General features: G+C 35.8%; 1 protein-coding gene across 1 annotated transcript in view; it reads right to left on the bottom strand.

Moving 5' to 3' along the window:
* The window catches only part of nek7 (NIMA-related kinase 7), a 119,647-nt gene that overhangs the window by 60,583 nt on the left and 39,929 nt on the right, over positions 1-19,135 (bottom strand). Inside the window, exons 3-4 of the mRNA XM_056447599.1 lie at positions 9,555-9,686; positions 3,501-3,563 (exon numbers count right to left, since the gene is read on the bottom strand). Of these exons, the coding sequence (XP_056303574.1) occupies positions 3,501-3,563; positions 9,555-9,686 (195 nt within the window). The remainder of the gene's footprint in view (positions 1-3,500; positions 3,564-9,554; positions 9,687-19,135) is intronic.

A 19,135-nucleotide genomic window follows, 5' to 3' on the forward strand; every position in this document is an offset into this window, starting at 1 on the left:
AAGTAGGCCTACCTGAAATGTACAATTAGAAAAGGCTCAATAATACATTGGGCAGATCCTCAACGCACTGATTTCTTCCCTTTGTGCTGCTGTTTTGAAAGTGACCGCAGATACCGGAGGGCTGTGTCACCGATGCATCAAGCACTTCATTCATGCACGGGCTGCGCAGACGCGATGTGTGCCGCTCTGTAAGATTATTCTCACATTGAGTTTCTGTTCTCTCATCCTTCCAACTGAGTTTATTCCTACGAGGGGAATACTTTAAGTGCTTAAGTTTGTAAAACCTGGCCCATTGTGGTCAAAGTAGTTATTGGTCAAAAAAAATTAATAAAAGGGAAACTGACGGGCGCAATATGGATTGTCATTAACAGAAAAATTGTTTAGCCTAATATAGGCTACATTAAAACTGTGAATATTTCACTGTAATTTTATTTATATCAACATTTTACTCACGGCGAGATTTGGCGAGGGATTATTAAGTAAAACTGGCCTTGCACAGTTTATTTTAGTCTGCGTCAAACCTGCAGGCAAACATCAGGCTATGCTAAAAGGCTGATCATTTTACCAACAATTACTGTCAATATTGGTAGCCCATTACAGATTTCAAAGAAAAATCTTAATATTAAAAAAGGAAACATAAGCTGCAGCACAGATCAATGTCACAACGAATGCTCAAATAATGTAGCTTAGTTTACAGCAAGCATTATGTTATCACCCTATGTCATTTACAGTAGGCCTATGGGTTATTTTTAGTAAAAAATATATATTATGTGAATTTAGTCTCCACTTTCCTTCCTAATCTTAACTGCCTCTCTGGTTATACCACTAACTGTACTCTCTCTCTCTCAAGAAAAAAAAAATTCTAATGCTTTGCTTTAGACTTTACACACCTGAAACTTGTCTATAGCACTTACTCACTGCTGCTCTTATAGTTGTGTAAATAGCTTCCTTGTCCTCATTTGTAAGTCGCTTTGGATAAAAGCATCTGCTAAATGACTAAATGTAAATGTAAAGTTTAGCACCAGAGCTACAGAAACTTTTTTATGCTTACAAAAGAGAAAAAAAATGAAACAAAAAAACAGCACAGTATCGGGATCAGATCTGTATCGGTCGATACTCAGAATTTTGGTATCGAGATGGGATCGGTTCCAAAAAATGGTATCAGTGCATCCCTAATTACTATTAATGCACGATTCTTTTACTTATTTAATTTTTTTGCCTGTTCCGCGCCGCTCACACTTGTCAACACTACCAATTTGACCAATCACAGAGCTTGCTCTATTTGTTGTTGCGATGTCAAGTAAAATTTTTGAAAGGTCAGTGATTTTTGAAAGGTCAAAGTGTATGTGACTGCGTTAAGGCTGTGCTAGACCATACTCTGCGCTTGATGCAGAAGTGTAAACAGAGCAGGATCACGTGACTCCACGCGCGGTAGAAAAAGTAATTGAAAAAAATTCACATGAAAAAAATTTGATCAATTATAGTATCAGATTATAGTATCGTCCACCTGCACAGTTGAGTAGTGGAAGGGCACAAACAAAAATATAATTCATTTATTTTTCTTGGAAAAAATATCTTTTTGAAACTAATTTTTTTTGCTATAATTTTTATCTTAATTTTAATGTATCTTTTGTTGGTCAGTTATCTATAGGCAAGAATAGCGAATAATGTTTGAGATGATGCGCTTCAAAACAAGTCCACTATATGCGCCAAAACATAAATTTACGTGAGATTGTGTTGGTTTGTTTAACAAAATAATAATCTAGCCTAAATAAAATTAAAGTAAATTTTTTGATTACCTAACCAGCGCAGCGCCTGCTGACGTGACGGAACTCATCGTGAAGGAGAAAAAAATTAAATATGCTAGACTTTATGCGATTGTGTCGTGAGGCGTCGCAGGCATGGTATCAGTTGTCGTTAACTATACCACATTACACGAAAAGAATGATTGAATCTTGTGCCACGAAAACCATTTGTCGTTTACGAATTCCCACGTAGAAGAAAATCATGCCGAAATCATGAGAAATTTGTGTGATCTGACTGGGGCTTATGATGACCAATCAAACATCTTGCGCTCTGCGTTGTTGTGATGTATAGTTACATTTTTGTTAAAGGATTCAGGGACCGCGTCAGCATATGGCGAAGGGCATACAATTGAGATAAGGCTATGCGGGGCCTAACACATTCACTCAAAGCAGTACAAGTATAAATTGGTCTTTAGTTGGCATTGCTTTGAGATGTAGCACATTTGCACAGCCAATGACCAGAGTGGGAACTTTCAGCATCTCACTCCCCACTTTGCCATGACAATTCTCGATATTGTCCTAGTTCAGACAATTTTTATTTTTTTTTTTATCAATTAATGATATTCTTGGTAGTTCATTCTGCTGTGGTGACCCCAGATTAATTAAGGGAGTAAGCCGAAAAGAAAATGTATGAATGATTGAATGATATTCTTGCATGCAGGCAAAGACAAGCCTTTTAAAAGAATTAGCTTTAGTCAATTTTAAGCGTGTCATTTGACCTCCACATCATATAAGCATGATCGCAGTAATTCAAGTGGCCGAATTTCGTAGACTTGCATCAAAAAAATGACTTCAGGTCACTTTGTTGCAAGAGATCTCAGCTAATGTGAACAACCCTGTTGTCTGAATATCAGCGTATATACAAAAGAGCAAGAATATAAAAAAGCAGCAGGGCGAAAAAAGGCAGCAATTATCTTGTCTCAAAGAAGATGCCTAGAGATGGAGATGGAACGCGAACAGGCTTGGCAATGGACGGCAATCGTAGCTGAAGCAATTAACATGACAACACAGAGAGAAGGGTGTGTGTGTGTGTGTGTGTGTGCGTGTTAAGGCAAGGCGTATCCGACAACAGATACAAAGACACAACAGAGCAGAGAAAAGCCAGACACCTCAGATCAGCTAGACATCAGCTCTTATTGGAGTTGTCATTAACTTTCGTTAGAGCTCGTGCTCCTGTAAGCCGCAGCCAGTTGTAGGTGGTTTGATGAACGCCAAATGATTTATTAAAAAATTTTAAACTGTTAAGAAACATCAAAAGATTCTTCGGAGAATGTGCACGATTTCCTCTACCTTCATCCTCAACATAATGATTATTAAATAAAGACCTACAATTAATAATTTCACAATAGAAATCAATGAAAATACAGTAAACTATAATAAAAATAGAGCTGTTGTAGTAAAGAAAATATAGTGTATTATAATAAAAGCAGCAAAGAAAGATCAAAACTGTAGAAAAGAGGGAGAAAATGCAATCTTGGCCAGGAGGAACAACACAAAAAGGACTGTGTTTTGCACTTGCCTAACAGAAAGAGAGAGAGGAAGAGCTGAGGGTCTAATCCAGATCAATTGTTTTCTGCCTCTATCTCTCTCTCTCTCTCTCTGTATGTTTCACTGGTATCGGGTCTCGGCAGAGGCACCTTTAGAGATCCTAATAGCGGCACATGGTGTCGGTCTCTCTTTTCTCTGGTTTCTTACCTTCAGGAGATCTATTTCTTTGATGCAATCTTGCCGAGCTTTGGCATCCATCAAGTCGAATATCTATCAAAAGATCAAAAAGGAGAGAGAAAGAGGAAGGAGAAAGAGAGTTATGGCATCAAGAAGGAAGAAGAAATAAAACACAAGTAAAACATGGTGCTGGGTGGAGGGCGGTAGGGTAGACTGAAAACCCAGGACCCCCAAACTCCTGCACCCACCGCATCTACACCCATCCTGCCTCAGGAACTCCCATATTCACCGGTGCTTAAGGGTGAGGGATAAAGGCTGAGAAGTCAGGGTTCGTTTTTAGTTCATCCAACGTTTACTGCATGTTTTGTAATGTATGTCGATTGCAGGAATGCTTAATGGATGCTAAACCATTTAATTGTGCTAGTGATGGATTTATATTTTATTTCATTTATTAGTATTCATAACTATATTTGTTTTGGTTTTTATTTATTTTGTATTTTTTATTATTATTTAACATTTCAATTTATAATTTACTACTGAAGTAAAATAAATGAATTTATTAGCAGTGATTACTATATTTCCTACCACTTAATTTATACATTTTTTGTTTGTTTATTATTTAAAAGTATATTTACTATTAAGAAATTTGTATTAGTATTGATCCCCCTATTTATTTATTGATTTACCAATTTATTTGTATTAAAACTTTTATCTATATGCATCTATCATAATTACGTGTATATAATAAAAATAGATAAACTAAAATATTTATTTATCCCTTAATTTATATAACACCATCGTTGAGTTTTTCTTTATTGATTCAGCAAATAACTGAGATAATACTGAGAAACCCAGATATTTGAAGAGTCCTTATCTATTTCTCTGCTTCTCTGAATGGATTTCTATAGAACTGTGCACAGTATTTAAGGTGGTTATGTAAGAAGTGACTAAAATAGATACCCAAAAATGATTCTTTATTTTACTTTTTTCAGCAGAAAAGTAATTTAATTACAGTAACAGATTTCTTTCTAACTAATTACACCTAACACTGGTCATACTGCCATTCAATATGTCATTAATTAAATGACAGTAACACTCTTAACAAAATATATCCCAGAACTAGGCATGGTGCGATAACCGTTTTCAAGGTATACCGCGGTTTGTAAAAGCCAAGGTTTTAAAACCATCAAAATTTTCTGCAATACCATTCCTAAGGTATGTGTAAGATTTTTATTTCCCTTTTTTTCTATTTATTTATTTTTTTTTTTAGGACAACAATATCTCCGTCGGAAAAGATATCCAAAGATGCCATTTTAAATTGTAAAAAGAAAATTTGTTTTGGAAGTAAATGAAGACAGCAAAAGTCAACGATTATTTGAATGATTACGGTTACAAAATATTTTCAATGTTTCTTAAAATAAAATTTATTGTGTTCAAATGGGGAGAAAAAGTTGTTGTTTTTTACCCAGACATTTAAAAAGAACTTAGTTTAGAGCAATAGTCACAATACCGCGAAACCATGAAACTGTGATATTTTTATCCAAGGTTATCATACCATCAGATTCTTATACTACCCAGAATGTTACTTGTTGTGTTCTTTTAGTAAATGAATATCAACATAAATTCGAGCTTTAGAGTTTCAGAAATGTAACATTTCTTGCATATTGCACTGGAGGTCACTATCAACTTCGATTCCTACCCAGTTCAAAGCTGTCAGTGTGAAATGTCCAGTTTGCCCAACATTTCCACCTTTTGTGATTTGGATCATTTTTTATATATGCAATGCTTCCTGATGCAAATGTTGTGCAACCCTGATTGCATGAGTGAGGAAAGCAGCGCTTGCTTCAGGACTAGTTTTCACTCTTCGGTTTGAAAGTTTCGGGTTGATTTTTAGGCCTTGAGATGTTCAGAATATTTTTGTTGGCTGTTTGCACTTTGTGCTTTATCATTATCAGGACAGACATGATCAAACCAGTGTTTTTACAAGATGCATCTAACATAGTGTAGCATTACAAGCTTTTGATGTCGTAAAACAAGATTTTGTGCTTGTTTGTGCTGGTTTTAAAAAAAATCAGAGACAGTCAGACGGGTGTGGTGGTTTTTGTCTTTTTAATGTTTGAAATTTTTTATTTGATCATATTTATATTACTTTAATTAGGTATTAATTGAATGAATGTTTAATCATTTTGATTTAATGCTAATAAATTAATATAAAAATCGATATACTTAATCATTGCCACTAATTAAATATTACGATTAATAATTAAATTAAAACAGAATTAGATGCTTCATTTATTATTTAATAAATGTTAAACTAATAAAGTCATTAGTAACATAGATGCTGCATTAGAAACACCTCGCACGAGTGGTAATATGTTTTTTGTAATTTGATGCAAAGATGATAAATACATACGTGAACACATTTAAATGTCCATGTTTTAAAAAAAGAAAAAAATTGTAATATTATAAATTATCAAGGATTTAAGATTATGATGATCGTTAAACATGTCATGGCAGTCTTGTGAAAAGTGTCCATTTTCAGAATAATTATATTTTAACTACTATTTTTAATTATATTTTTCAACAACTTTTTTTCAACATTTATCAAGACAATTTCTTAAGAAACTGATTGACAAAATTTTCACAACAATATTCATAGCAGTATATAATATAGATTCAATAATATAGATTCAGAGTAGCAGAGCAAATGTAAATTCATATTTTGTAATATTTAGATATTTTGTGTAACAACAATTGCACAAGCTTAAGAAAATAAATTTTGATTTATTAAAACATGAAAACGAAATTTAATGCCAATATACACTAGGTTTGTATGCATGCAAAAATGCTTTTTATGGTAAATGTATGCAAAATGTTTTGTTTTGATACATGTTTACATTTACATTTTTTAAAACAAATCTAAAAGGTCCTTCTGATTCAAATTTATAAAAATTAAGAGTTTACTTTCTATTGTACATGTACTGAGATTTATATGGATTACTATCTAGTCAAGTAATTGAATTACTTATTGAGTGACTAAGTTACTTTTCAGATGAAGTAATTAGAAAAGTAATTTAGGTACAACTGTAATGATGTAATTAGTAATTAATTACTGTTTGAACTAACTTAATGCACTCTTATTATGACAATTTTACTTGTGGGACATATTTAGCGAAACACTGAGGGCAAAAACAAACATTTTCATACACTTCTCAATTGTGAGAGTGGAATTTTTGTATTTTCATAAATAAATAAAAAAATAAATAAAATTTTATAACTCAGCCTAATGAAAAACAAAAAGTACTTTAAAGCATTTCTTTTATAACACGTATTTAAAAAGGGTTTTTCTCAAAATTACTTCATTCTCTTGCAACGACTCATAATTCTCCACTTTTAACAGCTTTTACACACACTAAACTTCACAATTTAAAGGCAGATTTTTACTTCTGCATCAAGCGCACGTGTACGCTCTGGCGCAGTCTTTGTGCGGTCGTATAGCCCTCACCATGACTGATGCCGACGCACATCTCACAGAAAATGTAAGTACATGTTGCAATGACGTGTAGCGCAAACTCTGTGATTGGTCAGCTTGGTGGCTGTGACAAGTGTGGGTGGGACCAAGAGCCATGTGAACCCGTTGGAGTGAGTATTTATTTAAGTGTCGAGTCAATGTAGTAGCTCTAGTAGCTCGAGATGTAAACAGATTGTGTCAAAGCAGCTTCACATAAAAAAGGTCATAGTAGTAAATTGAAAGGTGTTGCATGTGCGCAGTTCACTCCTCTAAATGAGCGAGTTTTAGCTACTTGTACATTAAGGTTGCGTTAAGAAAAAACAAAACACCCGCGAAGAAACTCGAAACACAAGAACATAAAAACCTACTGCTAACCAGCTAGCGTTTCGGAAGTGTTCTTGCAGAGCACCACAAACAGCATGCAAACAAGTATAAATGCATGACTACGTGCAGGGCAGATGCCGTGGGTCACGCCGATCACTCAATGCAGAAGTATAAATCAGCCTTTACTCTGTATCTGTATTAGGACAAAGATATTTTCATACAGAATTTTACTGATTATATTCCATATTTTATTCTACAAAAAATAGTGAGAATTGGCCTTTTTCGCAGTATTTTATGAATTACAGATTGACAAAATTTGTTCTTTTATTTAAATCCCTCTCTAAAACTTATGACTCTTATATGTCAAAAGTAACTTGACTTCATCCAAAGTAAAAAAAAAAAATTGTTATAAAAACATTTCCAAATTAGCACATATTTCATTGAATAATCCATCATTTGCATATAATTTTTTATTTTTTGAAATTCTTAATAATTAATCAGCTGTGAAAGCATGGTAATAACTATCAGTAATTTTATTTACCCTATTCACCTGCAGTGTCTTGCCTCAATAGTGCTGCTAACAGTCATTTTTTAATAGCATATATGAAAATACCAAGTCTTTCTGGGCTCATCATTAGTGTTAATAAAGTCAGTGGTAGTGCTAGAGACGACCATTGTGGTGGAGGTGTGTGTGTGTGTGTGTGTGTGTGTGTGTGCATTAGGAGAGAATAAGAGACAGTAAGAGGGCACCAATCTTCTAATCTAAAGCTTGCCAATTATTTCTTCCAGCACGTCTGCTTTGCGCTTTGCACATTCGGAGGAAGCTGTTGAGGTTTTTTTTGTGTGCTGGATGTGCGTGTGTGTGTGAATGTGCGTGTTATGTTTATGGCAGGAAAAGAAAAGATTCAATTGTGATTATCAGCATAAGAGCCAATCAGATGCCTGTTTCTGTACAAACTAAATTTGCATGAATGTACTGAGGCCCGTTTTAAAGCAAAACTCATTTTGGTGCTCTCCAATCAAGTCAACAAAAGTAATGTTTTATCTCACGATATTTAGATTTTTGATATGCAAATTAATGCCTCATTGTACCCAAAAATACTGTGTTAAGCCAACAATGTTGGATCGAAGTTGTTTAATTTGGAATTTCAAACTGTAGAAGTGTTTAGAGATTGTGTATTTGCTTCAGTTGTGTTGCCACTTAACTAAATTTATTAGTACAGATGTACTGTTATAATGGATTGTTGAATTCATATTCATGCTTCATTATTTACTAAGACTAAATTACATACTCAAGAAGTTACAGCATATAAATTTGCAAAAATGATCACAACACAACTGAATATTTACATATATGTTAATTAATTTAATAAAACTTCATTAAAACATAGATAATATTACTGAAAATGTCTAAAGGCACTTTTCAAGTGATATCAGAGCCGATACATTGCCCAAAATGATCAAGAAATAATCAGTTAGAAACAAAATATTAATTTTTTTCCACTAAAAATACAGTATATACTCAACGACAAAGCAGTTAAATATAAAGATAAAGCCTTTATTAATATATTGTATCATTAGTTTATTTTAAATCTACATCTTTTGGGCATTTTTAGTAGTTTAACATACTGTCAATAGTTTCTAATTAGTTATTTTAGTGAATCAGTTCAACTAAATGAAAATGAGAAATGCTTTATAAAGCTGAAATAAAAGGCTTCCTTTATATTTTATTTTAAACTGTGTTTAATTTATTGCTAATAGAAAGATTCAGATTACACTAGTTGACCAAATTGGTTAACATGAACTAACAATAATGGTACTTCAGGATTTCTAAACCTGAAATGTGAATATCAAATTTTACAAACACTGTTTCACGAGATCAAAAATTGTATCCATTTGGGTAGTCTTTAAATAACAGACCATGAACTAACATTAACAGTTTTTTTACTAACATTATCTAAGGTTACCAAATGGTGTAAAACAAATGGCTCATTTTTATGTTGGTTAAGTATCATAAAATGTAAATTTTATTAAGTTATGATAACCTGTAAAGCCAGGCCTAGAATTTCCCGAAATAAAAATTTATTTTTTTCCTGAGAGAACAAATGGGGGCTCGTCCGGGATCATAATAAGACAAGAAAAAAAATTTTTTTCATGTCCATGACGATTTTGAGACGTTTACGCTTTTATTAATGGAAAATAAATGTTTTATAGTAGTCTTCTGGAATGAGATGGGATGAATTTCTTACCTGTACTTTCTTCAAAGCAACTGTAGTGTGGTCTAGAACGTACGTAGCTCGATAAACTTCGCTGAACTGTCCTCTTCCAATCTTCTTCTCAATGGCAAAGTTGGCTAAACTGTTATAGCCCATATCAATTTTCTGAAAACAAACAACAAAACAAAGCAAAATGCACATCAGACAGCTTTCATTTGCGCTTTTCCATTCACCATAAACTTAAAATGACAAAACAAACACGTCTCCTTAAATCGGCCATTGCAAGCCAAACTTGTTATTGTTTTTGTGTGTATGCCAAGAGAAGGATGCAAACTCTTGAGGGCATCTGGGATAGGTGTCACTGGGGTGATATGTCAGGGCGAAAGAGTGTGGGAACGAATCAACATTAACCCTCCATGTTGAACAAAGCAAAGCGCAATATGAATCTTTGCTGTAGACTGTCTGGATGAATCAGGCGAGCGGTGACATCTCTACTTCTGAAGTGACTTATGCTGGACCAGTTAGTGACAAACCGCCCCAAGTGCTTTTCTGAGGATTTCGTGTGGTGTCTTGACACTTGCGCTCTAAAATTACATTTCCAAACAAAACCCAGAATTAGCCCCTCGGAGATGGTGTGAGCAAATAAATTAATTAATTAACACTATGACCTTTAGAGGCTTTTCCAGTGTAAACTTTAATCCCACAAACGCTCTAGAAACTCGAGGTGACAGATTGAGGAGCGCAATGTCATGCCGTGTCGAACTACCCTAAGATGCCCTTAAGACGGCCTTAAGGGCAAATAATATCGTAAAGATGGGAAAGAGAGTAGAATTGTTCAATTGAAATCTCTAAAGGGCGACGCGGTGTCGCGGTAGGTAGTGCTGTCGCCTCACAGCAAGAAGGTTGCTGGTTCAAGCCTCGGCAGGGTCAGTTGGCATTTTTGTGTGGAGTTTGCATGCTCTCCCCGTGTTCGCGTGGGTTTCCTCCAGGTGCTCCGGTTTCTCCCACAAGTCAAAAGACATGCGGTACAGTTGAATTGGGTAAGCTGAAATTGTCCGTAGTGTATGTGTGTGAATGAGAGTATATGGGTGTTTCCCAGTGATGGGTTGCAGCTGGAAGGGCATCCGCTGCGTAATACATATACTGGATAAATTGGCGGTTCCTTTTGAGGCGACCCCAGATTAATAAAGGTACTAAGCCAAAAAGAAAATGAATGAATGAAATCTCCAAAATGCTTTAGTCTAAATAAAGAAAATGACACAGTTACATGGAAATGGGGGCTTGTCCGGGATCGTTCTATGGCATTTTTTCATGTGCATGTCAATTTTGAAACTTTTGGGGGGTTCAGTTAAAAAAAAAAAATCAAAAATAAATGTTTTTAGTGTTTCTTTTATAGTATAGTCTTCACATTTCTGAAGGTATTTACAGAGTGATATCTGTGCATAATTTTCCTAATTATATACATAATTTTATTAATATTAATAAATATTTTGACCTAGACTTAAAACAAATGCTATTTGAAAAGATATTTGAAAATATGTGCACATTTAATTAAATAATGCTTGGTTTGCATATTTATACACGGTATGTAAAAAAAAAACGTACAACTCAATTTTTATTATAATTGTAATATTTTTTTTTTGTATTGATAACTATTACTTCACTCTTTTACCATTCACCAGCAGTGTTTTGCATTAACATGGTCGTTTATATATATATATATAATCTAAAAAATGGAAAGCATCGAAAGCTTATTCATATTTTGAAGTTAAGTTTCATGAAATGTTCATCCATTAAGATATTCAGGCATAGCCACCAAATACGAATAGCAATACTACAATACTTGGACAATCTGTCAGATCCATCACCATTATTGTGTAAAACTGTCGGATACGTGTATATATAACAGAATGAACTGAAAGAAATGAGTTGGAGGAAGCACTGCTACTTGACTAGACGCCAGAGGGGTGGATGCAGATCAAGGGGCGACCAATTTAAGAATTTCATTGTTTTCTAACTTGACAGCTTTAAGGGGGAAAAAAAAGGTGTGAGCCAAAGAATTGCCCCATCCAATTAACACACCGAGGTAGCTTGTTTTTCCATGTGACAACACGCTCTCAGCCCCTTCTTCTAGGGACACATCTGGTGCAGCAGAAGCAGCGATCGCTTTCTGCTACTGCAGCAAAGAGAGAAAGCTGGGTCTGACTAAATGTAACAATATTAGGCTAATATCCAAGACACCAGATATCCAGCAACTATTAGTTATTTTGTGTCAAATCCAGAGGAGCTGATGAACAAAAATATATATATCCTAACACAACAGCAACTAGAAACAAGTCTTGAAAAGAAAACAACAACAGAATAGTCTGCGTATTTATTTGTGAATTATAGTAGCACTGTAACCATATATACCTCATGCTGTTGCAATGTTATTTTATTCAAATGTAAATATTTTACTAAAATATAACTATATCTAACTATCAATATAGAAAGATTTATAGTACACATGAAATTTCTCGGGATTTAGGGTTTAGTCAAAGGTAACTTCATTTGTTTCATTGTTTAAATTACTAATAATTCTTCTACATTAAAAATGTTGCCATTTGTTTTGACTTTTTGCTCGAGATAACAAAGAGGTGCCATGTTCTTAGACATTTATTTTCACTTTTAAGCATCACAATACCAACGTTTAAATTCAGAAGTATATGCAGGAATCCTAAAGCTAATTTCAATACATTTTTAAGACTTTTTAAAGACCTTCTCAGTATATTTTAAGACCTCATGGCCACTTCAAGTTCTAATCAGTATCAAACCTTTAACTTAAATAGTTGTTAATAAACAGTTGTAGTTAAATAAATCAATGGAGCACAACCATGCAACAGAACTCAGATAAGCTCAGAAGAAATAAAGCTTGAAATAATAAATCATGCTGTTGTTTTCAGTGACAACCTTCAGCCACTGTTTAAACTCGTCTTTCTCCAACCAGGAGTACGCAAACTTACATTTTCCATTTTTGATATCGGTTTCGCTCTTTGATTTCGCTACATGTGGATACTGTCACCTTCCTGCGTTTGTCGCAAATTGTGTGACATCACCCGGACGGATGAGCTTGGCCGGACACGACCTAGCCTGAGCACGCCATTGTTAATATTAGGAGGAAAATAATTATATTCAAGCTTTTTTGGAGTCAAACACTTTGGACAACGTTTGAACAAAATTTAAGACCTCGTAAAAATGCGATTAATACTTTAATACCTTTTAAGGGTCTTAATTTTCTCATAATGGATTTATCAACATTTAATACTTTAAGACCCTGCCGACACCCTGTATTAAGAACTCAGTACTTAATTGATTAACCCTGATTTTCAAATAACAACATATGAAAATATTTGGGTTGTATGAAGCAATAAGGTTGCATTAGTTACTGTTAGTTAATGCATTTACTGACATGAACAAGCAATGAACAGTACATTTATAACAGTATTTGTTTATGTTAGTTAATGTTAGTCTATGTGGACTCCTGGTGCATTAAAGCTGACAAGCAAGAATTTGGATGTTCATAGTGATTAGTAAATGTTCAACTATGATTAATAAATGCTGTACAAGTATTGTTCATAATTAGTTCATGTTAGTAAATACATTAACTAATTAACAATTATTGTAAAGTGAAACCAACATTTGTTATTTCGATTAGTTGTATTATACATATTAAGGAGGTCAAAACTGGAATGTGGTTAAACATGATAAAAAAGCTAAAATGTAATATAAAATTTAAAAGAAACATTTACTTATTTAAGTTACACCACAGACGTCTTTAGTGGTTTTTACATTTAAATGTTTCTTTAAAAAAAACTAAAGAAATTCCAAACCACTTAAAACAATCATGAACTGCTTGGCGAATTGATTTTTAAACATTTCCGTTTTCTTTATCATAGACATTTTTATATATCACTGAACCATTAATGACACAAACACATCTTGTAGATTTGGTCAGCAGCGGATGGTCCACAGAGTGCCAAGGCATTGCTTTCACTCCCCGCATGGTCGCTTGACAAATGTTAGCATGAGCCTCTAAAGCGGCATGACAAGCGCATGCTGAGAGCAAAGTCGAGCTAATGTGTTCTGGCATGCGGCTCGCTAATCACACATTTACATATGCAATGACCTACATTTGCATGTCAGCTCGCGCACTGTCCGGCCTGATTAACGACGGGCACCTCCCAGCGCCGGGGAGGCCGGCATAGCGGCGGGAGGAGGCCAGAGGGTGGCGGCTTTTTTGGCAGCCGAAGGGACGCACTGCCAGCCAGGATTAGGCCTGACGCGGCCTGAGCTCTAGACACTTCATTAGAGGTAATCTGTTTAGCAGTGGGCAGTGTATGTAAACTTCACAGGCCATTTGCGGCACCTTTCTGCCCCCTGGCCTCGCCTTCAAAGGGCAGCAGGGGCGCCCTGACTGACAGCTTGTCTCATCCGTGGCTTTGCGCTGTCACACAATTTAGAGCACTGAGCTGACACGAGATGAACCGCAGCAGCCGAGGATCTCCACGACCGCCGGGGTCACTCCACAGTGGCGTGACGTGGTTTGTACAGATTGCAGCTTGCAGGAGGGGCGAGAGCTCAAAGGGCTTGTTGCCGCTCTGCGGGGAGTGGAGAAAACAAAAATAACGTGTGGAGGTGGGGGCAAAAGGAGCCAAGAATACCTTGACTCGGGATGCTGGGCAACTTTCACAAAGAAATGTCTGAAAAGTGGCTAATTTGTACAAATTCATACGATTTCATTCGTTTAATAATGTAAGATTTTTTAGGAGGCGGCGTGTCAACAAACCCAACCCCAAAACCTACTCTTCATTGGGGAACGAGTAAATTTTACTAAAATGGATGGAGGAGATAGGTACAAATTAATACAAATTAGACACTACATCGAAAAGTTACAGAGTGCATTGAGATTGAACTGTAAAATTCACAGGATAATATATTCATGGTCTTTCGTAGTATAAAATCAGTGGTCCTCAACCTTTTTATCACCACTAACCGTTCAACGCTTGACAACAACTTTAATCATAAGGTAAACACAAAACCAAAGTTTCCATCTTGAAAACAATCACAGCATCGGGCTCGAGGCTATCAGCACCACCCACGCTTGTCAGCGATACTAACTGACCTATCACAGAGCTTGCGATCTGCGTCACTGTGGCGTGTAGTTACATTTTTCGCAAGGTGTGCGTCACCGTTGGCGTCAGCCACGGCAAGGGTTATGCGACCGAGTGAAAGCTGCGCTAGAGGATACAGGTACGCTTGACGCAGAAATATAAATCAGCCTTAGGCCCCGTTTACACATTTTAAAATGAAAACGATCCGCACCCACACTCGCGTTTCACCTAGCATTACTGAACAGCTTATCCACACTATACTGCTGAAAATGCACATCACGTGACCACACACAAACTGGCATGCACTGCAGCGTATGCTTGGGCACATCTACCCATGAGAGATACTTAATATTGAGGAAAAAGCCCCAATCAGCCCCGTTGTCAGATGTCTCCATTTCTCCATCCACACTGACACGGAGCAGCAGCGTTTTAAAACGAAAACGGCCTCTTCAGGGTTTCTGGCGTAGTGTGGATGCATGGCATAAAAGTAGTAAAACTTATACATCTTATAATTTCAGGATGATTTCATTTGAGTGTCAGTTCAATATTCAATCAATTGGTAATTTCTTAATTTAACCAAAGATTAGTTTAAGAACAATACTATTCTATGCAGAATCTTCAGAAATATTGAAGCAATAAGACAATGATATGCTGACTATACTGGATCCAATGTTAATGTTGCACCACACATGTGTGAGTAACTACTTTTACTGCATGACTACTATTTTTTTTGTCTCTTATTAAAGATCATTTGCGTATTCATGCATTTTTAATTTAAATCAGAACAGTGTCTGTACATACATACAGAAGATTACGTCAATGGACACGGCCGTCCTTTCAAGCCATCAACATTTTTGTATATGCAAACTCTAGGCCAAATAAACCAGTGAGCATTTACATCCAAGTCAAAGTTACATCCATAGACCAATTACCATGTTTGTAAACATTCAGGATGCGCGCACAGGGAGGTGGCAGAAAAAAAACGGGGGCGTTAGCATTTACAGCGAGGGAATGACATCCGATGCGGTACAGAGTTTGTTGTTGTCTTAGAAATAAGATATATTGGTTACATATTATATATATTATGTACATAATGCTTTCAGCAATTATAACAGCTCGTCACCAGTGATACACACAGTGATTCAGCAAAATTTACGTTAAAGTGAGCGGCGTTCATCTGACAGGTCCATTTGCGATAGCACCCTCCCAATGGATATTGGATAAGACAAAATGACCAAGCATCTAGCCCGAAATATACAATCTCATTGAAGCTTCAAGTGATTTATACAAGAGAGAAGTTAAAGGCCTACAAGACTTTGTATGCCAACAATGTTGTTCTGTGTGGTCATGTGCAAGAAATAAAAAAAACTTTGTAGTGCTAAAAACTGAGATTCTGCCATTGAAAGACACGGAAAGAAGACAGAACTATACAAGGCCTGGGTAATTAATCATCAACAAGCAAAACGACAGCATTCTGACAGAGAACTGCACCTGTACGGCAGGGTATGTGAACTTACACATAGAGGTAAAGTTGGTTTTATATTCGCACATTCAGACTTTTTCCTTAATAATATAATTTCATTAAAGTATTATTTGCAAACTTTAAATAGCGAAATCTTATTAGCAGCCAATGACTGTCAAAGTACAACATTGTTCACAGTCAAATAAACAGTGTTAATGTTGTTGTCAAGTCACACTTGCAGGTTATTTCAGACCGAATATTTAAAGTGCCGTGGTAAAGAATATAATGTTAGGGAGTGTCACAAGTTGTCACTGAATGAATCTGTAAATATAAAATCAAGTTTACTTTAATAACTTACACTTTCACGTTTCATTCTTAGCATTCAGTGTCCGCAGTTTAATTAACCATGTTTAACTGTTTATGCTGAAATCTTTGCTGCAATCAAAAACCAGTAATGTGTATGATTCAGCATAGCGTGAGCTTACCTGATATTGTGTACACTTACCTGATAACTAGGTCCTCACTTTATTGAGCTCCCTTTTAAACAAAGACGTCTGCAGTTGGCATTAAAGCAGTGTGGTCTATGGTAATAGTTAAGTTTTCGAATTTGGTATCCTACCGCACAATACGACATGTTTACTATTGCAGCCTGTCTTTTTTTGCAACTGGGGACCCGTTTTAACTGGTCTATAGTCCACAGGTGTCAAATCCAGTTCCTGGAGTGCTGCAGCTCTGCGCAGTTTAGTTCCAATCCTAATTAAACATGCCTGATCAAACTAATTGAGTCCTTCAGTTTTGTTTGAAATCTACAGGTACATGATATGAAGCAGGGTTGGAACGAATCCTCCAGAAACTGTGCTATAGTCTATAGTCAAGTCTATTGAAATAGCATGTTTCAATGAACAGAACACAGCCCATTACTTCTAAATGACAATGTTTTTGAAGCTAAAATCTTGTTGACAAAAGTATTAAGTAAGTTCATGACCCCTTGGAGACAACAGAACTGCAATGCACAATTACAATAAAGAGCAAGTTACAATGCATTAGTGTGGACGGCAATACAATTATCATATTAGGTATCTCCAAGTCTTGCTCCAGAGTTTTGGTTAAATAAAAAAGGTCAGAAGGAATGGGAGATGAAGCAGAGCATGCTGGGTAAATGACTCCAAGCGACAACACATCACAGGAGCAACAGCAAAGGATGGAGGGTTGGCCACTGGTGACACAAGTGTAAAAAGAGAAATGCCGACATGCGGCCGGATGACAGGGGATGCGAGATAGGAGGAGGAGAATGACGGAGGACGGGGCGGCAGCAGTGTGGAGACTAGGTGTGAGCTGACAGCACAAAACTGCCAGCGGCTGCCAAGGAAAGGACAACCGAAGCACTGAAGAGGTGGTAGCTTAGCAAGACAGGCTTGGTGGTGGTTGGTTGGTTGGTTGGTAGGTGCTGGAGGGGGGGATCTTCGTTGTGGGGGGTGAACAAGGCAGGAGATCCTATTCGCATCCTTTTCATCAACGTCTCTCTCCAGGCCTGACCCATGCAATATTTATACCTCCTTCACCCCGCTCCTCTTCAATCTGCTCCAGTATTTAAAGCCCTTGCTTTACAAGGGGATTTTGCTTGGTTGAAAAATCCGCCGTGACGATTAAAATCGGATCTGAAGATCTCGCCCTCCCACTCGCTCAGAGAGCAAATGCGCCATCAAATATGCACGCCTTACCAACTCATCCGGCATCTCCCATGCATATCCATCAAACCTTGGGGACTTTAAGATATGATATCGCCGTATGCGCGATTGCATACACAATTCAGCGCTTTTGGTTTCTTTTCTTTTTTCCAAGGGAATACGAGTCAAACTTGGATGCTTGTTGAGAGTCTTGTACAAGTCATTCTCTAAGCTGTCATGGTGTAATCCGTTGGCAGACTTACCTTGAGTGTTGCGTTCAAACTAATGTCAAATGTCTCACATGCTTTATTGATGAGGCTGTAGTGTTCGCAGCAGAGTTATATTCCACAGATATAACATTTAGTAAAATCAGTGCAGTCAATGTTTCGAAGGTCGAGTGGTATTGTTTTTTTAATATGATAACGAAGGTTAAAAAAGGCCAAATTCTGATTTATCAGCCAATGTTGTATATGTTTAATAATTGAGAGACTAAAGGCCCAGAATGCACAAATCTCTATGTATTGTGCAAGCCAAGCTGGGAAGCTATAATTTGTTAACTACAACTACTATTTCATACATTTTGAACTCAAGCAGTCTTGTTGGGATTTCCAAAATGAAAAAAAATAATAATAATAATAATAAATAAAATCAACTTAATGTTTGGTTTCTTTATTACAGTTTAAAAATGCTAAATATTGAGGAGGGGCTTTTAACAATAACAAGTGTGTAAAACAATGACATTTCTTTCGAAATCCTTTCTGATAAGAGAAACTTGCCTTTTTTTCAATTATTTATACTACTAGAGTATAAACAAGCAAACTGGAGCAGTAATACAGTACTCAACATAATGGAGTACACCCCATTATGAAAATGAATATTTGTATCCATTTCTCAGCGTATATAGGTAATACATTTTGGTGCATTTGAACAAAACAGGTTTATTAAATCGATAAAATTATTAAAATAATATTTTAATCATCGAGCATCTTTAGAAATAGAAAGATAATGCATTCAAATTCATGCAAAATATAAGTAAAAAATATAACCTATAAAATTTCAACTAAATTGTATACTTTTTTTGTTTCTTGAATTTCACTTTTTGTATTTAATATTTTTCCCTAACATATAAATTTGGGTGCAATCATTTTGTACCGTTATCGTAATTTTATTTTGTTCGATATTTTCCGGTATACTTTGTATATAATATGGCAAAGCTTACTAAAAAAAATATACATTTTTGAGAGATTTGTGAGGGGTGTACTCGTATATGTTGAGCACTGTATATACACAGTTGAAGTCAGAATTATTAGCCCCCCTGTTTATTTTTTCCCCAAC

The sequence above is a fragment of the Danio aesculapii genome, chromosome 22 (genome assembly GCF_903798145.1).
Source record: "Danio aesculapii chromosome 22, fDanAes4.1, whole genome shotgun sequence".
Lineage (NCBI taxonomy): Eukaryota > Metazoa > Chordata > Actinopteri > Cypriniformes > Danionidae > Danio > Danio aesculapii.